Genomic DNA, 24,132 nt, shown 5'->3' on the forward strand with positions numbered 1-24,132 from the left:
TTTCTCATTTATGCTTCGTTCCGGTTTCAGCTGTTGTTAAAGCGCTATATAAACCAATATGTATGTATTGCATTTTATTTTGTACAACTTCCCCCATTTCAAGCTCATATAACTCCAGATACATATAATTTAGGAATTAACTTTTTTTCTGATGAAAGAAGAGCATCAAAGGTTTTTTTAGGCTACATTGAATGTATATGATGTCCTAAAATCCAATTTTCTGTAGGTCCTGGAAAATTGAGTGACAATGACAAAAACCCTGGCACTGTAATTGACACATTTTTTGCACATGTCCGGCAGTGAATGAGTTAATTAATTGTAACATGGTAGCCATCTTACTTCTTAACTCATTGGCTGCCATTCACAAATGTATTCAGGAATTGAAAATATGATGTGGAGAGCCATTCCCGAATTTGTTTGGGTTTTGGTTTTTCATGCTTGGGTGCTGATAAAGCACTGGCCTCTGGCGATGTTTTATTCTTTTCTTTTTTTTCTATGTTAGCGCTTTGTCCTAGCTTCAGCTGTTGTTAAAGCACTATATAAACCAATACGTATGTATTCCGTTGTATTTTGTACAGCCTCCTTCATTTCAAGCTCATATAACTCCAGATTCATATAATTTAGGAATTAACTTTTTTTTGTGATGAGAGAAGAGCATTTAAGGTTTTTTTAGGCTACATTGAATGTATATGAAGTCCGAAAATCCAATTTTCTGTGGGTCCTGGAAAATTGAGTGACAATGACAAAAACCTAAAGTTAGTAGAAAGCAATAGAAGTTATATGCTCCCTCTTACGAGTACCTGTCAAGACACCAGCAGCAGCATTTTGGACCTGCTGGACACGCTTCATGGAGGACTGGCTGATTCCAAAGTAAAAGCATATTAAAGTCATCGATGCGAGATGTGACAAAGGCACTACTTTCATGATAAACGAGAGGATTTATTTTAGCCAGTAGCCGAAGATGAAGATTGAATGCATTGGAGATGGTTTTGTTTTGTTTTTTTTTCCTCGAAAGATGAGTTACGGTTGTTCGGTTTTATTTCTATTTCTAAACCATAAGGATTGTGCAGTGAGTCAAGCGTGTTTGAAAGCCATTTTTGCTCCTCGCCCCTCTTTGTGTAGCACAAAGAAAGACAGCAAACTGACATTTATAGCAGTGAGAAAAACATTAAAAAGAATAGAAGTTGGTGAGTAAGTAAAGAGCAGCGTCGGAAATGGAAAGCTACAGGGCCGCTTATCCCGCTGTTAGATGATGCATAAACCTGCCACTATCCGGCGTAGAACAGATTCAACATGGCAACAGTCCGTCCGCCCTGTTGTTTCTTTCTCTCAAAGCTTTTAAATCACAAGTGCAATGAAAGTGTAACGAGGCTTTCTTGTGTATGGTATTTTCTGATGAAATGTTCCAAATGACTTTTTTTTTTTTCGTGTCTCCCAGGTGTGGTCAGACCTCTTCTTTCCACTTTTTTTTCTGTTTTAAGATGAAACAAGAATATCACGCAGGACTGGAATCGATTTGGCACAGCGGGGTACACTCCTGATGGTGTTTTTTTAACAGATGTTTCACATCAACCTTTGCTTTAACTACAGTGGGATCTTGGCTTACGAACTTAATTGGTTTTCAGACAGAGTGTGTAAGGCGAAAAGTGTTTATGCCAAAAATTAATTTCCCATAGGAAACCATTAAAATGAGAATAATCCGTTCCCAGGTGCCCATAAAACAAAATTTTGTCACTTTCTAAGCCTTAAAACTACACAAAATATACCTTATTTTATGTATAATAAATGTGCTATAGTATTGTGATTAAATAAATAAACTGTACAATAAAGGCATTTTATTTACCTTTGTGATGGTCGTTGATGGCTTGATGGAATGGAGTGTCCGGTTTCCTCAGCATTAAACACTTGATGAGGAACATAGCCTTCTTCTTTCACCATCTTGAGGAATGATACCTTGTAGGTGCTTTCTCTGTAACAATTTTATCTAGCTCTTCATCAATTGTGTGCTGTTTAGCTGGGTTGTAGCTTTTTGCATCAAGTGTCCGGCATGGCTGCTCACACCAATATGGTAAACAGTAAAAGCTTGTCGACATCTGATGCTTTTTATAATACAATAAAATACAAAATAATAAATAAACAAAAAACAAAAAAACAAATAAAATAAATAAATACATAAATACATAACTTAAAAAAAACAAATAAACAAGCAAAAAATATAAATAAATATTAATAATATGAATACATGAATAAACAAATACATGAATACAAAATAAATAAATAAATAAATACATAGCGACAAAGAAAAGATGGGAGGCAGTTGAGTTTGTACCAACCCAATGTGACACCGACCCAACTCTGACCTTGACGTCAAGGTCGAAGTCGATCCTCTCAGGCAATATCCTTAAGTAGTAGAGACAGCAGCAATTCAACACTATTTATAAAAATATATTTGAACAAGTAGGAAACAATACAAGGTAATCTGGAGAAGATTACAATACAGGGGAGGGGGGAGTAAATAATTTGAACATACACACTGATTAAGCATCGAACGCACGGCAGAAGAAGGTGAGCAGAAGGAAGAACGCGCTAGTTGGTCGACCATCGGGTCTTCTGTCTTGGTTAAATTTTAATTTTTCAACCAGCCTTGTCTGAAACTAATGATGTTAGCAAAAAATGCTATATACAGCACATATTTTTTTTTCTGCCGTCATATCATACAAGTGTACTTACAATAATGCACACAGGCTGGATTTGTGTCTTATTTTTCCCGGTGAATCAAATGCTAAGTTAGCAAAAAATGCTAAAGCCCAATTAGCTGCGGAGTTTTTAGCATTGAAAGGAAAATATGCACATAAAATCATATGGAAAGGAATGAAGAATCAACACCAAAAAAAAAAACATTGGGTTATTTAATTTGCTTCTGTTAAAAAGAAGGCCTCAGAGTTTCTACATTTGTGGTTGTTTTTGTTGTCTTTAAAGGACAACCGACACCATTTTTTTGTTTTCTGACATCAGAAAAAACATTTTATAGCATCTAAAATAGGCAAAACACGCAGACTGATATTTTTAGTCAAATGCAAAATGACAATGACTTAAAGTTGTCCAAAACTGCCTCTAATGAGCTTAAAACTAGAGAGCTTCAGAAAGTCCCGCCCCCTTGTTCGTGACGTCACGCCAGGATACTTCTTCACAAACTGCCTTGCTCCAGAATCAAAACAAATGGCTTTCAAGAGTTCAGATTCGGAGAAGATGCTTTTCTTGTTACTCATCCAGTTATGAATATGATTGAAATAGTTCCGAAGAGGAAAGCATAAATGTTTGCAATCGATTAAAGAAGTCCTTCCGTATCAATTCGAGCCATCTGGATTCCAATGTAGCGGCCAGAAAATGCACGAGATGGGCTGAAATGGGCTGATTTGTCTGCTTGGAATTTGTGTAAACGTACATCTTATTTATGCGTGTTAGCGCAATTGGCTGCGACATACAATGATTCACCATTGCGTTATTTATGTAGGTTTCCTTCGAATTTCGCGATCAACACGGTGTTTTCAGATGAAAAAAAGGACCCAAAATGCATTTTGTGTCGTTTTCTCGGTCATGGGCGTTCCCTCCGTGACGTCACGTAGGGAATCGTCATCAACTCGAAAACAAGACTTCCTGAATATTCAGTCTTTAAACGTAAAATATAGCTATATGTGGTGGAATCTTTGTAAAATACGGTCAGTAGATGTCATTTGAAGTGATTTTACAAATTATGGACGCAACTTGTCCAGGGGTGTCGGTTGTCCTTTAAGTCTTTTTTTTTTTTATAGGCTAGCTCGATGGTGACGGTCCACCCATAGCAATGTAAATACAAAGAGTTGTATAAAGCGTAGTTAAGAAATGTGGCCACCATAGAGAGAACATATCAAATGATAACAAAGTCACTTTTTTTGTTGTGTTTTTTTGTTTTCTTTTGGTTGTCATCCGAATCCTCGCATACATTCATTGTTGTAAGGTAGACCAAGTATTGCTTTTTAAGTCCGTTCAAGACAAGGCCTTACCGGCCGGCTCTCTGCTACTGGAAGTCACAGCAAATGACTAACAACCAAAAACACTGCTAGACACTCCACAACGGAATCTAAACTTTTTTTTTAACACTCCACAAGAATCTCGTAGTAAAAAGACGGCTTTGTTTCGGCTCAACGGTTTACGATGTGGGTGACTGCTATAACTCGACTCTAGGAAGAATACAAAAAAAGTGTTCTGTTTTTCATTTTTTTCTGTTTCTAAAAGCTGATAGAACTCTAGCGTTTAATACACACGCGGACAAAAGAGAAAAGAAAATCCGGAAAGTCTTGTTTTGTGTTTTTTTTGTAGTTTTTTTTTGTGTTCAGGTCAGGTCTCCCGATCGTTCTCGCCCACTGAGTACAGTTCGCCAAGTCTCCTGAAGCGAGGACCCCACTCCCTGAGGTAGTCATAGTTCTGGTCCGAATCGGATGACGTGGTCTCCAGCGAGCTGAGCGATCCGGCGACCGATCCTCGACCCTCGTAGCCGTATATCTGGATGGAGTCATACGGTGGCGCCGTGGGGTCATTGTCGGCCTCGTGCAGCCGCACGTTGATGAACTCGTCCACGTCCACGCCGTTGGGACCCGAGTGGTGACCGGCGCGGGGCATGAACTGCAGGTCGGGTTTGATGTCCTTGCGCGGTAGGTAGCCGTTGACGCCGTCCGGGTTCTGGAGGGTGGCGATGTCAAAAGCTTCCGTGTCCTCTTCTCCGCCGCCTTCGTCGTCGTATCGGATAATGTTTTCGCGTACGTCCTCGTCGTCCTTGATGATTAGCGGCTCGTGCTTGTGTCTCCGTAGAGTCACAAAGAGCACTACTATTACTATGCCAGAAAGACCGACACACATGGGAGGGGGTGGGGAGATAGACAACGGAGAAACCAGGTTAAGCTTCCTCATCGCAAAAGGTGTGATAGAGATTAGAGAGAATAAGAAGTTATCATTTTCAAAAGTTTCATGCGTAGCTGACCAACCAAAGATGGCCTGAGGGCAATCTAAGTTTAATAGACACTCTAAACTGTCATCTTCATCGAGGAGATCTGGCCTTGGATAGAATTTAGGACTTGGGAAACTCATTTATCACCTGAGTAATTTACGACTTGAAACTCCTTCACAGGAAAAGCTCATTGGCCAGGTTACACATTTATCAGTTCATGGAAGAGACAATGTTTTATTGCTTACAGCTGTTCGCGCTTAGAACTCAAGAGGCGTGGTATTCAGAATCACAATCAGAAAAGCTTTATTCATCCCACAATGGGGAAATTTGCAGTCCACAGCAGCAATTCTAATCAAGAAATCTATGTTTTACTAATGTATCACTTAAATTTGCATATACGGTACTCTCGATAAATAGGTCTGTGTAAACTCTCAGTCGTACAGGAATGGTCCATCGATGAAAAGGTTTCTTCAGCCGTCATCTGTACTTCTTTGAAGGTGTCGGATGTTTTGCTTCCCATCCAAGAAGGCGAACTAACTAACTAAGGTCAGCAAACTATCGTCTTACTGGTAGGTTCGGCCCTATATATATATATATCCCTACTGTCCAGACATGGCAATGCCGGACTCTGCTATGATGGGTCCCTGCTCTCAAGTTAGGGGATGCAGATGACTAATCCCTGCGGCTCCACTGATAGCTTCTTTTGTCCTGACTGACGACTGGCCTGATTGCCCAATTCGCACTGGTATCACCACATCAGCATGATCGATGAGAAGGTTTCTTCAGCCGTCATCTGTACAATTTTGAAGGTTTCGGACGTTTCGCCTCCTATCCAAGAGGCTTCGTCAGCAAACTAAAGTCTGACTGGTCGTATCGGCCCTATTTATATATCCCTAATGTCCAGGCATGGCGGCGCCGGACACAGCTATGATAGGTCCCTACTCTCAGGTTGGGGGGGCAGAGGACCCCTCCCTGTGGCCCCACTGATTGTTCCTACATTCCTGACTAACGACTGGCCTATTTTCCCCACTCCCACCGGTATCACCTCATCAGCATTACGAAAGTTGCCTAACCTGTTTTGCCTAAGCAGGCAATTTGGATCGTTCATACAATAGCCTGCTTAGGCTCCTATATATGGGTCTGGAGTTAGCTGAGCTTGAAATGGGGGTGGCAGTGTGAGAGGTTGCATAATTTCTTCTTTTGACTTAACCCGTGACTACGAATCAATGTTTGGGAACAGAGGAGCATCCCGGGGTAGTAGTATCTCGAACCTCACCTAAGAGCAGAACGATGCAGGCCAGGATAGCGATGAGCGCCCCCATGCTGAGGCCGATGGGCAGGACGTAGGCCTCAATGTTGCAGGACTGGACGATTCCGTCCTTACTGCATCCGCAAACGCGAATGGTCAAGGGTGTTGGTGCTGCTCATGGGTGGGGTGCCATTGTCCGTCACCACGATGGGGAGGAAGTACATCTCCTGCTTCTGTCGCCGAAAAGTGTCATGCTTGGCCAGGACACTAATGGAGTTGTCTGCGAAAGAAAACGGCGCAGAGGATGAAAGAACTTATTTCACATCAGTGGCTGTCTCGCTTGTCTTCCATTGATGGATGATAGAGAATAGACAGAACAGAAGTTATCATATTTAAAGGTTTCATGCTTAGAAGGGCCGCAATGGAAGCACAAAAAATCTGGGGTCAATCTGAGGTGAACAGACAGCTTGTTAAAATGTCATCTTCATGTAGGAGATCTGGCCTTGGACTTGGTATACTCCTCACAGGAAGAGGTCATGTTCTGTTGTTTTAGAGATGTTGAGGATTGGAACATCCAGGGGTGTGGTATTCAAATCAAGAAGACTATATTTTCCTCATGTATCACTTAAATTTGTATATACAGTGATACCTCGGTTTACAAATGCTTTAGCTAATGAACTTTTCACCTTACGAACATTAAATTCGCGAGAATATAATATTGATATACAAACTATTTTTCAGGAAACACACGGAGCGCCACAATGAGTGATGTGTCGTTTGCAAACCAGCCGGTTCTCTGAAGAGAACGAAGAGAGCCGAGCTGGAAATGGCGACAGAGCTTGAAACAAAAACAAAAAAAGTGAAAAAAAAAAAGTAAAATGGTGATAAAATTGACAGAAAACAGTGAAATTTGGACTCGTTTCAACTTTATTGATAGTTCAAAGGGAGAGTGTAGACTGCAAAGTTAAAATATCCCATCAATCAGGCTTCACAAATAACCCGCACAGGCCATCTGTACAATTTGAAGAGAAAGGACAAGCAAGGGAATCAGCTATTAATGCAGTTTCTAGTGTGTCTGCCTGCATCTGTTGCTATTGCAATATCACAACTTCCAAAATGTACAACCCAGAGCTCCATGAGACACTTGATGCAAAAAGCTATCAACCCAGTTAAACAGAACACAATTGATGAAGAACTAGGTAAAATTATCGCAGAGAAAGCACGGCAACTTCACTCGGATATCGTCAAGAGGAAACCTGGAAGTTCGTCATCCATTGATGATTTCAAGGCTGGCGACGGGTTCAAGAACTTTAAGCGTCGTACAGGGATTCATAGTGTCATTCGTCATGGTGAGGCAGCCAGTTCTGACGAAAAAGCTTCCAAAGCTTACGAGGAATCATTCGTGGTGTTGGAAGAAGAAGGCTACGTTCCTCTTCAAGCGTATTATGCTGATTAAAACGGCCACTCCATTCCATCAAGCCATCAACGACCACCATAAAGGTAAATAAAACGACTTTATTATACAGTACAGTTTATTTCTTTAATTAAAATACCATAGCACATGTATTATACATAAAATAAGGTATATTTTGTGTCGTTTTAAGGCTTATTTAGTAGAAAATTGTATTTTATGGGGACCTGCGAATGGATTATTCTCATTATAATGGTTTCCTATGGGAAATTAATGTTTGGTATACACACTTTTCGCCTCACACACACTTTCTGGGAACCAATTAAGTTTGTAAGCTAAGGTATCACTTTACACTCAATAAATACAGTAAAGTCTCGTTATATCGATATCGGATATATCGATAGTCCCGGTTATATCGATACTATTTCTATGCACGCACGGAGAAAATTACATGCAAACAGGGTCGGATATATCGATAGTCCCGGTTATATCGATATTTTTTCCGACTCCCTTGAATATCGATATAACGAGACTTTACTGTAGCTTGGCAGAGGGCTGCAGAGTTTGGGCGTCGGTCATGAAAGGCTACGTCCCCTGCCTGCAGTAACAGACAATCTTCCTGTGTTCGAGCCTTTGTTTACAGTGTCCAAACAAACATCGAAAACAATGGATTTGGGAGACTTTTTGCTCAATGGCGCAATAACGGAGAAGCTGAAGGTGGCGGCTGCTCTTTTGAAGCCGCCTGCTCGTTAGCCGCCTCTCGTTATTAAACGCTGAGTCTAATCGTACAAAAAAACTCACGTAAGTCGAACCTTTTGCTTCTCCCGCTGCCAGAGCGGAAACAACACAGCGCTTAAGCGGATGCAATGTTGATCAAAAAGACGCTCGGCGGGGGCAGGATGATTGGAGTCATTGATGCCGACATATGCTCATATTTATCGTCTCGCAAGTGGCGGCGCGGAGCAAAGAACACTCAGTTTCCGGAGTGAAGCAATGTCCCATCTCATTTGGATTGCTCGGCGAGGGAACTACAGATGTCATGTTTTGTCGGAAAGCTATAGGGTCATTTTTCTAAAGCGCCCTTTTGAGAGTAAAAATAGCAGGAAAGGCGTAGCCAACAATGAAAACAAGCTTCAGAGACACAAAGGCTGGAGTCGAGGACAAATGAATGGCCAAATTGAGAATGGATCGGTCGCCATTTACAAGGTACATAGAGACCGCAAAAGTGGCTGCCTTTACAGCATCTCCTACATTTTGTTCTTCGACTTCTCCTTTTTACTTTTCGCTTCCTTTCATAACATTGCTGAAGTGAAATATGACGTGAACTTCTCCGAATAACAGATCCTCCCTAGCTAGCGAACATTCGAGTTACGAAAAACGGTACATACGAACATCTGCTTCAGTAATGGCTTACTGAAGACCAAGCATATATGTCGCCGTACGACAGTAGGTGTGAATCTATTTTATGACCGTTAATATAGCACTGAAACAACTTACGAACAAATTCACCTTACGAACGACCTTTAGGTACGTATCTCGTTCGTAAGTTGGGGTGTATTTCTACATGTCACTGATTCAAGCCTTAAACATACTTATATAAACCTTACACATACTTATATAAGCCTTAAACATATATTCCATCCAAAATATAGCACTGAGGCAACTAACAACCAAATTCACCTTACGAACGACCTTTAGGAACGTATGGAGAATTTGCACATTTACTGATACAAGCCTTAAACATACTTATATAAACCTTACACATACTTATATAAGCCTTAAACATACATTCCATACAAAATATAGCACTGAAGAAACTTACGACCAAATTCACCTTACGAACGACCTTGAGGAACGTATTGAGAATTTGTACATGTTACTGATACAAGCCTTAAACATACTTATATAAATCTTAAATATACTTATATAAGCCTTAAACATATATTCCATACAAAATATAGCACTGTAGCAACTTACGACCAAATTCACCTTACGAACGACTGCCCGGAAAGTATCTTGTTTGTAACTTGGGGAGCATTTGCACATTTACTAATACAAGCCTTAAACATACTTATATAAACCTTACACATACTTATATAAGCCTTAAACATACATTTCATCCAAAATATAGCACTGAAGCAACTTACAAACAAATTCACCTTACGAACGACCTTTAGGAACGTATGAAGAATTTGTACATGTTATTCAGAATCAGAATCAGAATCAGAATCATCTTTATTGCCAAGTATGTAGAACACACAAGGAATTTGTTTCTGGTAGAACACGCTGCACTAGTATCGTTGTCAAAAAAAAAAAAAAAAAAACTGCTAAGTGGCACTATAGAGTTCCATTTTGGCTACTGTTGAAAGAGTTCAAAGAGTTAATGGCTTGGGGGAAGAAGCTGTTTAAATGTCTGCTGGATTTGGTGCGCATGGATCGGTACAAGCCTTAAACATACTTGTATAAATCTTAAATATACTTATATAAGCCTTAAACATATATTCCATACAAAATATAGCACTGAAGCAACTTACGACCAAATTCACCTTACGAACGACCTTTAGGAACCTATGAAGAATTTGTACATGTTACTGATACAAGCTTTAAACATACTTGTATAAATCTTAAATACAGTAAAGTCTCGTTATATCGATATCGGTTATATCGATAGTACCGCTTATTACGATACTATTTCTATGAACGCAAGGAGAAAATTACATGCACGCAGGATCGGATATATCGATAGTCCGGTTATATCGATATTTTTTCGGACTCTCGAGAATATCGATATAACGAGACTTTACTGTATACTTATATAAGCCATAAACATATATTCCATACAAAATCTGAAACTGAATCAATTTCTGACCAAATTCACCTTACGAACGACCGCTCAAAACGTATCACGTTCATAAGGTAGGGTAGCTTCTAGTAGTTCTCCCTGGAATCGGATTGTGTTGTCATTCTGAGGGGATTTTAAGCTACAATCAAACCCAAGGCTGCGATATGAGCTTTTTTTATTGACAGTGGTAAGGAGCACTTAAAGTTCAATCTGTTCAAGAGCTTTTTTCCACTACTGTGTGGACAGTTCTCGTGATTACTACTTATCCCCGCCAAACAAAAGCGGGACGTGGGGGGATATGTCGGGAAGGGACTGACACTTGTCAGTCAAGTGTCTTTCGCCAACTCTGTCAGACAGATAGTCGCTGAAATGGCGATGGCGGGCCTCCTTTCAGACGCTATAGACGAGTGGCTGGTGCGGCGTTCGCTATATAGAGGAAGAATGATAAGCAGCGTATTTGCTTTGATTCCTACTAGGGTTACATTGTATTTGGAGAACAAACGCGCCCTCGACTCGGCGGAGATGGCGGGGATACAAAGAGAGAGAGAAAACAACAGTGGCGGTTTTGATCCGACGCGTTGCCTTGAGGAATGAAGGGGGTGGCGGGTGAGGATTGGGGAGCGGGGTTGGAATGGAGCAGCAACTTTATGCTTCACATTTGATCCGGTGTTGTGTAGATTACACTTTGACCACATTGTGATAGAATTAAAGGACAACCGACACCATTTTTTTTTTGTTTTCTGGAATCAGAAAAACGTTTTATAGCATGTAAAATACGCTAAACACGCAGGCTGATATTTTTAGTCAAATGCAAAATACTCTTTTACGCCAATGGCTGTAAATCGATCAGCGTTGTCGGCAGAGCATACGGAAAGTTGTTGTCTTCGCGTGTTACAACAGGGACAGAGAATGGAAATGAGAAGGTTCGTATCCTGATCAAAAGTTTGGCAGAAATTCCCAATTTTTGGTGGTCCATATGAGGACCAAGATCTTATCCAGGCGAGGGAGTACACATATGTACATGGAGGTTATTTATGGACAGTTGTGTGTGTTCGGGTAAGGGATTAAAAGTTTGGTTAGGTTAAAAACTGAACCAATCAATGTCTTTGGATTCTAGAAATCACTTTGCTGCTGTGAAATGTAAATTTCTCCACTGTGAGACTAATAAAGGCAAATCCAATCCAATCCAATCCAAATGCAGGCTCAGAAAAAAAGGGAAATGCTGCCTTTGTAGAAGGGAAAAAATGTGATCAGAGGTCTGACATGCGCTTTATTGCCACCTAAAAAAAAAAACAAATGGAATGGTCAAATGGGCATGTTTAATTCACGAATAAATTAGTGAATGGAAGTGAATGAGTTAATTTGAGGTTGATATATTAGGGTCATTTCCTTGGGGTCTTCCAAACTGAAAGGACAACCGACACCAATTTTTTTGTTTCCTAACTGACATCAGAAAAACGTTTTATAGCATCTAAAATACCCAAAACACGCAGGATGATATTTTTAGTCAAAATGCAAAACACCAATAAAAATGACTTAAAATGTCCCAAAACTAGTTCAAAAATGACGAGTTTCAGAAGGTCCCGCCCCCTTGTTCGTGACGTCACGCCAGGACGTCTTGCCTTGTCCGTTGTTCGTAACGCAAATGGTCATAAGTAGACGATTGTCTGTATTTAGTTTGTTTTAGTTTGTTTTTCTTAGGCACTGTCATGAAAATAATGGAATACATTCAATATGGTGCATTTATGACATAGACCCAATAATTTCACACTGTGTAACCGTCAGGTAATGCAGGGAAGTAAGAAAAACATGATTATTTTCGTGGAGGGAAAAAAAAAAAAGTGTTTTGTTGATTTTCCCCCCCCCCCTTCTTCAACTATGACCTGCTTTTGATGACGGGTTGCAGTGTGTTAGCCTCCAGCTAGCGCGCCCAAACAGAAGGAGGCTACCATCTGAATAGATTTTTGCCGCGAGCTGAAAAGGTTACACGTGACGGCGAACACAGCTTGTTCATAGTCATCGCTTTGGATAAACGGGAAGATATAAGTTTAAAAAAAAAAACAAGGAGTTAGGAAAAATAAAAATAAATGAATAAACAAAGAAATAAGTAATGAATAAAAAAAATATTACATGAATAGGTAAATATGTAAATACATAAATGAATAAATAATAAATAAAATAATAATAAACAAATAGTAAAATAAATAAATAAACATAAAAATACATAGGTAAATAGTTAAATAAGTACACAAATAAATAAATACATAAAAAGTTAAATAAATAAATAAGTACATAAATAAATATTTACAATATAAATATTTACAATATAAATAAATAAATAAATAATACATTTAATTTCTAAGATAGAAAGCTAGCTAGCTAGCTAATAGATAGCCAGCTAGATAGACAGTCAGCTATCTAGCTAGATAGCCATATAGGTAATAAATAGCCAGCTACTTAGCTAGCCAGCTAGACAGATAAATAAATAAATGAATAAATAAATAATACATTTAATTTCTAAGATAGAAAGCTAGCGAGCTAGCTAACAGATAGCTAATAGATAGCCAGCTAGATAGACAGTCAGCTAACTAGCTAGATAGCCATATAGGTAATAAATAGCCAGCTATTTAGCTAGCCAGCTAGACAGACAGATAAATAAATAAATAAATAAATAATACATTTAATTTCTAAGATAGAAAGCTATCAGGCTAGCTAACAGATAGCTAATAGATAGCCAGCTAGATAGACAGTCAGCTATCTAGCTAGATAGCCATATAGGTAATAAATAGCCAGCTACTTAGCTAGCCAGCTAGACAGATAAATAAATAAATGACTACATAAATAATACATTTAATTTCTAAGATAGAAAGCTAGCGAGCTAGCTAACAGATAGCTAATAGATATCCAGCTAGATAGACAGTTAGCTAACTAGTTAGATAGCCATATAGGTAATAAATAGCCAGCTAATTAGCTAGCCAGCTAGACAGATAGCAAATGGATAGCAAATGGATAGCGAGCGAGGTATCTCGCTAATAGATAATAAATAGATAGAAACAGCTAGAATACTAAATGTATTATCTGTGGGGTAAAATTGAAGTACAGTAAAGTCTCGTTATATCGATATTCTCGGGTCGGAGTCGGAAAAAATATCGATATAACCGGACTATCGATATATCCGATCCTGCGGCATGTAAATTTTCTCCTTGCGTTCATAGAAATAGTATCGTAATAAGCAGTACTATCGATATAACCGATATCGATATAACAAGACTTTACTGTATATATTCCTGCATTAACAGTTAAATAAATATAAAATAAATATTGACTATTTATAAATAAATAAATACATAAATACATGAATGAATGAATACATTAACAAATAAATAAACAGTCAAATAAATAATAAGTAAATAGTTACATAAAAAATAAATAAATACATACATAAATACTACATAAATGCATGAATGAATGAATAACAAAAAGCTAATAAATAAATAAATAACAACACAAATAGTTACATAAAAATAAATGAATAGTTAAATAAATAAAAAATAAATAATAATAATTGACTATAAATAAATAATACAAAATGAATAAACAAATAACTAAATAATCAAATAAATAATAAGTAAATAAATAGTTTAATTATAAAAAAGTAAATATAAATAAATAAATAAATAAATAAATAAATAAAAAATAGCATATTATGTAGCTCAAACGTGGTTGCCATCTGCGAAAAATTCACCCTACATTGAGCAGTAAAACTAGCAAGACCAACCCATTTGCATCTCATTGCTTTATCTTCCGTCACAGTGTGTTCATGTCCAACATCAGCGAGGTGGGGGCTTCGCTGCCAAATTATGAATCCAAACAATGATTCGGGGAAGGACTTTGCGAGGCGGCATCATTGGACGTTGTTTCTTGTTTATTATAGCTGCGCTGTTTTTGTTTGTCATGTTTACTCTGGCACATTTCAGAGTAGGAGGCACATCTGGCGTGGGAATTACCGTTCCAATGTGTGATAACAGCGTTATCACCTCCTTTCACCGATAATAATACGATAATGTCACGAGAGCCGGCTATACAATGAACCGCCATCCTGTCCTGACTATGCTGTCCGTTTTTTTTGTTTTTTTTGTGTGTGTGTGTGCGCCACTCATTCTCAGCCCTTTGTTCGCTCACGGTGGACTGCTCTGACTTTCACTCGCCACATTGTGAGTCAGCGGGGAGAATACTTCAAAAGGCTTCTTCGGTTCCACCGACGTGCCTTCCTTTGAGGAAGACAAGTCTGGGGACTTTGTGGAGGACTTTCCTATTTCTGGGGTGTTAAGGCATCAAACAGGAAGTGGCCAGTCCGAGTGTGTTTCAAATAGCAAGCTCCCTAAGCTTCTTTGGTTAGGTTTTTGGAGAGGTGTCAAAATTTGGCCAGCAAGAAGCAAGCAAGACCAGGAAGTGGGTTTTGGGGTTAACAGAACAACCTGTTGTGTTTGTTTTTGTAGCGCGGCTGATGCTAGTTTCACATTTTATGTTAGTGGCAATGCTCCAATGTTCACGATTCATTTATTTATTTATATGTATACCTAGTTATTTATTTATTTATTTATTTATTTATTTATTTATTTATTTATTTATTTAACTATTTGTTGGTTTATTTATTTATTATATACATATTTATTTATTTAGTATAGACATATGTATGTATGTATTTATTTACTTATTTATTCATTCATATAACTATTTCTTTATTTATTTACCTATTTATTTATTTTATTTATTTATATAATTATTTATTTATTTATTTTTAACTATTTGTTGGTTAATTTATTTATTATATACATATTTATTTATTTAGTATATACATATTTCTTTATTTATCTATCTATTTATTTAGCTATTAATTTGTTGGATTATTATTATTATTTTATTTATTAACCTGTTTATTAGTTTGTTTTTATCGATTATTATTTAATATATACATATTTACTTATTTAAGTATTTATTATTTCTTTATTTAACTATTTATTTATTTATTTGCTTGTATATTTGTTATTTATTCATCTATTTATTTAACTATTTATTTGTTGGATTATTATTATTATTATTTACTTATTTAGCTACTTTTTTAACTATTCATTTGTTGGTTTTTATCTATTTATTTACTTCTTTATTTACTTATTTATTATTTATGTATTTATTTATTTAACATTTACATTTATTTATTTATTTATTTATTTATTTTATTATTACCTACTTATGTATTATATACATATTTATTTTTTAAGTATTTATTATTTATGTATTTATTAAAAAAATATTTATTTGATTGTTTGTTGTATTTATTTCTCACACTATTTATTTAACTCTGTATTTGTTTGTTTTAATTCTGTATTTACATATTTATTTGTTTGTTTATTATATAACATATTTTTTATTTACCTATTTATTTGTTTGTTAATGTATTTATTCATTTATTTATATTTCTTCGAACTCAAAGAATCACCCATATACAACGTGAGTTTCGCGGATAGTTTTCTTTTCCTTACCTTGGTTGTTCTTTATCGTGAAATTGGGATTGTTGAGCATTTCGGGCACCAGGCGGTACTCAAAGTAGTGACCCTGGATCGGGTCATCTCTGTCCACGGCGCTGACTGTTCGGATCACCTATGTTGGCATTAAAGAAAGAAAGAAAAAAGAAAGAGATATTTATCACACATGCTGGAATATTTGCTCTTCGCCACTAGGAGATTTATATCCTTATCATCAAGGTTCTGCCCGGTCCGCCTTGAGCATCTCAGCTCTATCCGCTAATCTGTCATCAGTGTTCTTATCGCAACCTCGGATTGATTGGGAATTAGAAATGGGGGGGGGGGGGTGATTTGGCTCTTTTTTTTCCTCATCCGACACATGTAGTTGCCTTGAATGAGGTCGATTGATGAGAAGGCAATTGGGGGGGAATGCTAAGCACCGGTCGGAGACTTTTTTTTTTGGCAGGGCGATGCATCGTGCCATCTGGAGGAGGCCACATGAAAGTCTATCTTTAATAGTGATGGGAATTTCGGCTTTTGTCAAAGAGCCGGTTCTTTTGGCTCGGCTCACTAAAAAGATTCGGCTCTTATGGCTCCCATATGGCTCTTCCGTTTGTTTGCTTTTTTTGTTGCTTAAATTAATTAACTAGCAAAAATCATGTAAACCTATGTTAAAACGAAATATTTATGTGAAAAATACACTATATCAAATATTTTTTATATGGATTTATTTATTTTTATCTATTTATTTATTTCTAATTTTTTTATTTTTTTTTTATTGTTTTATTGTTTTATTTTATTATTTTTCTTAATTTCTTTTTTATTTTTTTAATATATACTTTTTAATTTCTTAATTTTGTAATTTTTATTTTTTTAATGTTTTTTTTTTTTTTTTTTTTTATATACAACTCCCTCCCAGCCCTGCCCCCGTGCCCCTTCCCACTGCCACACTCGGCCTCACGTGCGGCTTTAACCGAAGACCAGGGGTGGGGATGAGAGGACAAAAAGAGTCGGCTCCCATTTCCGGCTCCTTGTTAGCAACCGGCTCTCTTTGTTCACTTCAGAGAGCCGGCTCTAAGGAACGCCTCGTTCGCGAACGACACGTCACTAATCTCTACTGATGTAATCAATCCTGACTGCTAATTCCTCCCCCACTGCACCCTAACTTTTTTTTTACAGACCCCTCGACCTCTGAGGCTCTTTTTCGCTAAATAATTAAGGCCATAATTCACTGTGGCCAATCATTAAAGGGGAGGAAAGCAGGAAAAAGGAGAGTGACGGATGGCTGCATTGATGAACAAGCATCCACTTTAATTTTTTTGGAGATACAATTGCTCTGGGTTATAGCATAAAATATAATAATAATAATAATAATAATAATAATAATAATTTATATAATTTGATTCATAAGCGCCTTTCAAAATTCTCAAGGTCACTTTACAGTCACAAGATCAGTTTTTCTGTGGGTGAGCAGTGGCAGCCACATGCGACAGCGTTAACTCAACCCGGAATAACACAAACAGATAGAAAGCAAGCTGGCTACCTAGCTGCTATCTATTATTAGCTATCTCTCTAGCTAGCTAGCTATCTACACATTATTGAGACAATGCATACTTTTTGCGTACATGCTACACATGCACGCTAAATTTTCTTTTATCCGCATTATCAAGAACGCAATAATTAATTTATTTGCCTCGTTGTTTATTTATTTGCTATCTATTAGCTATCTAGCTGGCTAGCTATCTATTAGCTACAAGCTAATTATCTAACTATCTACTAGCTATCTATCTAGCTAGATATCTAACTTATCTAGTGATTGTAAAGTGTCCTTGAGAGTTTTGAAATGCGCTTATAAATGAAATGTCTTATTGTTATTATTGTTAGCCATCTAGCTGGATAGCTATCTATTAGCTATATATCTAGCTTGCTATTCATTAGCTACTAGCCAGCTAGCTAGCTATTTATTAGCTATCTATCTAGCTAGCTAGCAATCTAACGTATCCAGTGACAGTAAAGTGACCTTGAGAATTTTGAAACGCACTTATAAATGAAAGGTATTATTGTTATTATTATGAGCTCGCTAGCTATCTATTAGCTGTATATCTAGCTTGCTATCTATTAGCTACAACCTGGATAGCTAGCTATCTATGAGCTATCTAGCTATCAATCCATCTCGCTATCGAACTAATCCAGTGACTGTAAAGTGACCTTGAGAGTTTTGAAAGGCACTTGGAAATCAAATGTATTATTTAGTTATTTAGCTAACTACTGTGTCTATTAGCTATCTAACTAGCTAGCTATTAACTATCTATTCGCTAGCTATTGTGTATTTATTCACTAGCTATTGGCTATCTATTCGCTAGCTATTGGCTATGTATTCGCTAGCTATTAGCTATCTATTCGCTAGCCATTAGCTATCTATTCGCTAGCTATTAGATATCTATTCGCTAGCTATTGGCTATCTATTCACTAGCTATTAGATATCTATTCGCTAGCTATTAGATAAAGGCTATCTATTCGGTAGCTAGCTTTCTATCTATTTGAGTTGCTTCTGGGTTGAGTTTAACGCTGGCGCATGTGGCTGCCGCTGCTCACCCACTGCGAATCTTATCCTGTGACTATAAAGTGACCTTGAGAGTTTTGAAAGGTGCTTATAAATCAAATGTATTCTTTTATGATGATTTAAAATAAAAAAAATAAACTTACCTGTCCGGGTTTTCCATTTTCACACAAAAAGGCCTCGTATTCAGTGGCAAATTCCGGGGCGTTGTCGTTGATGTCCATGACCCGAATGGCCACCACCGCCCGGGAGATCTGACTGTGGTTACCTAGGAGACGGAGGGATGGATGAACAAGACAGAAAATTCATTCAGCAAAATAAAATTTAAAAAAAACAGGGCGGCGACGGGTGTATGAATATCGCAGGTACATTACATGACCTAGTTTTTTTAATTTCCTTTGTGTTGTTTTTCATCTTTATTTCTCCGTTCATTTCCGGAGCTGATGGGAGGGACGTATGATAAGACATCAATCTATCTTTTGGTGATGCAAACAGAGAAAAAGACTGCCATGCACGCGTTTATTCAGGAATTGAAAATATGACGTAGAGCGCCGTTTGTGAATTTGTTCTAGCTTGGGTGCCGATAAAGTGCTGTCCAGACCTCTGGCAATGTTTTTCCCTTCCACAAGGGGGTAGCATTTCAACTTTTCCTCCATGTTAGCGCTTTATTCTAGCTTCAGCTGTTGTTAAAGCGCTATAGAAACCAATATGTATGTATTGCATTGTATTTTGGACAGGCCACCCTCATTTCATGCTCATATAACTCCAGACCAATATAACTTAGCAATTAACTCTTTTTTTTTTTCCAATGAAAGAAGAGAGATTTCTAACGCTGCATTGAATGTTTATGTCGTCCTAAAACCCTGGCACTGGAGTGGACAGTTTTGCACGTCGGGCAGGGAATGAGTTAAAAACAAACAGAAATTAATAATAATAATAATAATAATAATAATAATAATAATAATAAATTTCATTTATAAGCGGCAGCCATACGCGCCAGTGTTCACTCAACCCGGAATAACTGAAATAGATCTTCTAGCTAGCTAGTAGATAGCTAATAGATAGCTATCTATCTACCTAATAATAATAATAATAATAATAATAATAATACATTTCATTTATAAGGGCCTTTCAAAACTCTCAAGGTCACTTTACAGTCACGGGATAAGTTTTTCTTTGTGGGTGAGATAGAAAGCTAGCTAGCAAATAGATAGCTAATCGCTAGCAAATAGATCATTAATACCTAGCAAATAGATAGCCAAAAGCTAGCGAATAGATAGCTAATGGCTAGCTATCTATATAGCTAATACAGTAGCTAGCTAAATAATAATAATAATACATTTGATTTCTAAGCACCTTTCAAAACTCTAGATGGCTAATAGATAGCAAATAGATAGGTAGCTAGCTAGGTAGCCTGCTAGATAGCTAGTTAGCAAATAGATAGCTAACAAGGTTGCCAGCTAGATACCTAGCTAGATAGCCAGCTAGATAGCAATATTATTAGCGTGCAATTATCTGTATTCAATCAAATGAACGTTTTAATCGGTCTCCTTTGTCTAGATAGCTAATAGATTGCTAGCTAGCCAGTACTAATGTACTAATTGACGATTTTTGTTATTCAGAGAATTGAAAATATGACATAGAGCGGCATTCCCAAATTTGTCCGGGTTTAATTTAAGTCAACATTGAATGCTACGCTAAGAACAATTAGCATTAAAACAGTGGAGGAAGCAACACACTTATTTGCTGAATTTTGATTGAATTCAAACAGCTCACTCGACAATATGCGCAAGAACATTAACACGTATCAAGTAAACACTTTTTTTTTAAACAGACACACCTTACAGATTAAAAAAAACATCTGCAAAGTACAAATAAATGAAAAAAAAAAAAATCACTGACACGGTGGAAAATCTTTGCCGGCAGAGCTACAAACATCTTTAGCTGGCGCGTAAGGCTTTTATTAGCATACAGATTGTTTGAGGAGGGCTGTATGTCGCGATAAAGCTTAATGTAGCCCTTAAAGCTACTGGAAGAGAAATTCACACTGCTTGTAACTTGTCCGTCTCTGCTTTTTCGCGCTTAATCAAAGGAGGTGAACGTTAATTGCAGGGATAAACGAAAGCTGTCACCATATTTATTTATTTTTTTTCAAGGGGGTTCGCCCTACCGGCGTGAGGAGTCGAGCGCCTTATTCTGATTAGCCGCCGCCGTTGTCAACATCTTGTCTGGCGGCCGTATATCTCGAGCATTTCTGCTAGCTAAGTGACTGCGGGTTGTAGATAGCGGTGACTCGTAACGACTTGTTATTTGAGAGTTAGCGGGGGATTCATGCGGCAGCGCTTTGTGAAAAAAAAAAGGTGAAATGGATAAAAGTGGTTGGCTAGTAGTCGTCATCATACATTTCAAATGTTTTCTTTTTTGGGGGGAGGCAGGGTGCCATTAGCCACTTTCAATGCTAATTTCCCAGCATATTGGCACATTTAATAATAAGAAGTAACTCAAATAGATAGCAAGCTAGCTAGCGAATAGATAGCAAGCTAGCTAGCGAATAGATAGCTAATAGCTAGCGAATAGATAGCCAATAGCTAGCGAATAGATAGCTAATAGCTAATAGCTAGCTAGCATTATATCTAATAGCTACAGTAGCTAGCTAAATAATAATAATAATAATAATAATAATACATTTGATTTCTAAGTGACTTTCAAAACTCTCAAGATCACTTTACAGTCACAGGATAACATTTTCTGCGGGTGAGCAGCAGCAGCCACACGCGCCAGCGTTCAGTCAACCCAGTAGTAACTCTAATAGATAGCAAGCTAGCTAGCAAATAGATAGCTAATAGCTAGCGAAAAGATAGCTAATAGCTAGCGAATAGATAGCCAATAATCTAATAATCCAATCCAATCTTCCGGTAGCGGTACTCAACAACGGCACTTACGGACTTCTGTGGCCGTTACGGTGATGTTGTGCCACATATCCGTCTCTCGGTCCAGCGGTTTGGCTAGCGTGATCTTGCCGTCGTCAACGTTGATGTTAAACTGCCTTTCCAGGTCCGTATGGCGGTCGATAAAGTACCTGTGTTTAAAAAAACAACAACAATAATAATAAAAAAGACTGTTAAGACAGAAAAACAAGTCTGAAAGAAGGAATTCCAAACGAATGCCCACTGAAGTCGGGTGCAAAACAATAATTATCGCCTGAAGAATAATTACACAAGCAACAGGGGGTTGAGGGATGGCAAGGGGGGTATTAAAGGACAACCGACACCATTTTTTTATTTCCTAACGGATATCATAAAAACGTTTTATAGCATCTAAAATACCCAAAACACGCAGACTGAACTGACTTAAAGAGCCCCAAAACTGCCACAAAATGAGCTCGGAACTGGGCATATTCAGAAAGTCCCGCCCCCTTATTTGTGACGTCACTATTGGTCACAAACTGCCTTGCTCCAGAATCAAAACAATGGCTTCAGAGAGTTCACATTCGGAGAAGATGCTTTCTTGTTACTCATCCAGTTATGAATATGATTGAAATAGTTCTGAAGAGGAAAGCATAAATGTTTGCAATCGATTAAAGAAGTCCAGCCGTCTGGACTCCAATGTAGCGCCCAGAAAACGCACAAGATGGCGCACAAGCTCCGTTGGAAATGGGCTGCTTTGTCCGCTGGGAATTTGTGCAAACTTACACCTTCTTTATGCGTGTTACCGCAATTGGCTGCCACACAACGATTCACCATCGCGTTATTTATGTAGTTTTCCTTCTAATTTCGCGATCAACACATTGTTTTCAGATGAAAAAAAAGTACTAAAAATGCATCGTGTGTCGCTTATTCGGTCACGGGCGTTCCCTAAATCGTTATCAACTCGAAAACGACTTCCTGAATATCCAGCATGAGTCTTCAAGGACAACCAATGCCAATTTTTTGTTTCCTAACTGACATCAGAAAAACGTTTTATAGCATCTAAAATACCCAAAACACGAAGTATGATATTTTTATTCAAATGCAAAACACCAATAAAAATGAGTTAAAATGTCCAAAATCTGCAAAAAAATTGAGCTGCGAATTGGGCATTTTCAGAAAGTCGCGCCCCCAGTTCGTGACGTCACACCAAGACGTCTTGCATTGCTGGAGAATTAAAACAATGGCTTCAGATTCGGAGAATATGCTTTCTTGTTACACATCCATGAATATGAATATGATTCAAATAGTTCTGAAGAGGAAAGTATACATGTTTGCAATCGATTAAAGAATTTATTCAGTGTCATTTTGAGGCATCTGGACTGCAATGTAGCATCCCAGAAAAGAGGCAGAAAATGGCGACCTCTTGTAGACATGACAGTGTATTGCGTTTTCACAGGCTAATGAATTCCTTATATGGAGCTTGGACGCCCTCTTCTGGCGCAACACGAGGTTTTCAGACCAAACAAGCATTGACGTGATGGAAGGACTGCTACAATGTGTTCTTTTTTTTCGGTCAACGGCGTTCCTTCAGTGACGTCACGTACGGACGAGTCACCAACTCAAAAACAAGACTTCCGAAATATTCAGCGCAAGTCTTAAAACGTAAAATATAGCGATATGCGGTGGAATCTTTGTAAAATATGCTCAGTAGAAGTCAATTGAAGCCATTTTACAAATTATGGACATAACTTGTCCGGAGACGTGACGTCACGTCTAGAACGCCCCTGACCGGGAATTTTTTTTTTCATTTCATTTTATTGTTTTCCCCACAGTGCAAAAAGTTTCATAGTGTTGCAAATGCATCTGTTGTTATTAAACTACTGAAAACCGTACGCCGACAAAAACAAAAAAACAAAACAAAAGCTTGTCGGCGCAGGTAACAAAGTACATTGAGATGCTTTGTGTTTTTTTTTGACTGACGGCTGATCTGCAAGGGTTATTCACTGCTGAGACTTTTAATGGCAGTGAAACGACACAAACAACACGTGAAATCAGAGTCAGTACGTTTCATGATATGACGACGAACCGCCAAAAGCGAGGTTATGCTTATATTGCGTCATCACACTTACAATGACCAAAAAAAAAAAAACGGCATAGCACGTTGCCATGTTTAATATCTATTTATTTTATTTGCTTTTAATTTTTTTCCTCACAGCGAGCTGTCAGTTTGAGTGACAGCTGGCAGAAGATTTTCAGGCTCCGTGACTTGTCGTTCGTGCGTCAGGCTGTCGAGAAACTGGAGAAAAAGATTCTCCTGCAACTGTTTCGCTACCAAGTGGTTTTGCGGCTGTCGACCTGTCTTGAAAGTGCTTTTTCACGGGGAGGGGGGTGGGGTGGAGTTTCTTCGAAGGTCCTGGTGGACGCCTGGCGTCTCGAGGAGTTTCCACAATTTCGAAAAATGGATATGTCACGGCTCGCTATGTCTCTCCAACTGTTGGAATCTTGGCCACGGCTTTTATTTATTTCATTCACTTTCATTCACACATTCACAATTCCTGTCGGATTTTCAATTTCAAAATAAGATAGAAATACAAGAAAAATAAGTTACATTTCAATTCAAACTTCAGTTTTCAAAGCTTTAAAATTAACTCA

General features: G+C 37.9%; 1 protein-coding gene across 1 annotated transcript in view; it reads right to left on the minus strand.

The window, feature by feature from the left end:
• Nucleotides 1-2,381: 2,381 nt before the first annotated feature.
• The window catches only part of cdh8 (cadherin 8), a 213,228-nt gene continuing 191,477 nt past the window's right edge, over nt 2,382-24,132 (minus strand). Inside the window, 6 exon segments of the mRNA XM_088991493.1 lie at nt 2,382-4,871; nt 6,261-6,393; nt 6,395-6,513; nt 16,030-16,147; nt 18,718-18,839; nt 21,514-21,650. Of these exon segments, the coding sequence (XP_088847619.1) occupies nt 4,378-4,871; nt 6,261-6,393; nt 6,395-6,513; nt 16,030-16,147; nt 18,718-18,839; nt 21,514-21,650 (1,123 nt within the window). The 3' untranslated portion in view covers nt 2,382-4,377.

The sequence above is a fragment of the Hippocampus bargibanti genome, linkage group LG03, assembly GCF_051943395.1.
Source record: "Hippocampus bargibanti isolate YZ-2025 linkage group LG03, ASM5194339v1, whole genome shotgun sequence".
NCBI classification, from domain to species: domain Eukaryota; kingdom Metazoa; phylum Chordata; class Actinopteri; order Syngnathiformes; family Syngnathidae; genus Hippocampus; species Hippocampus bargibanti.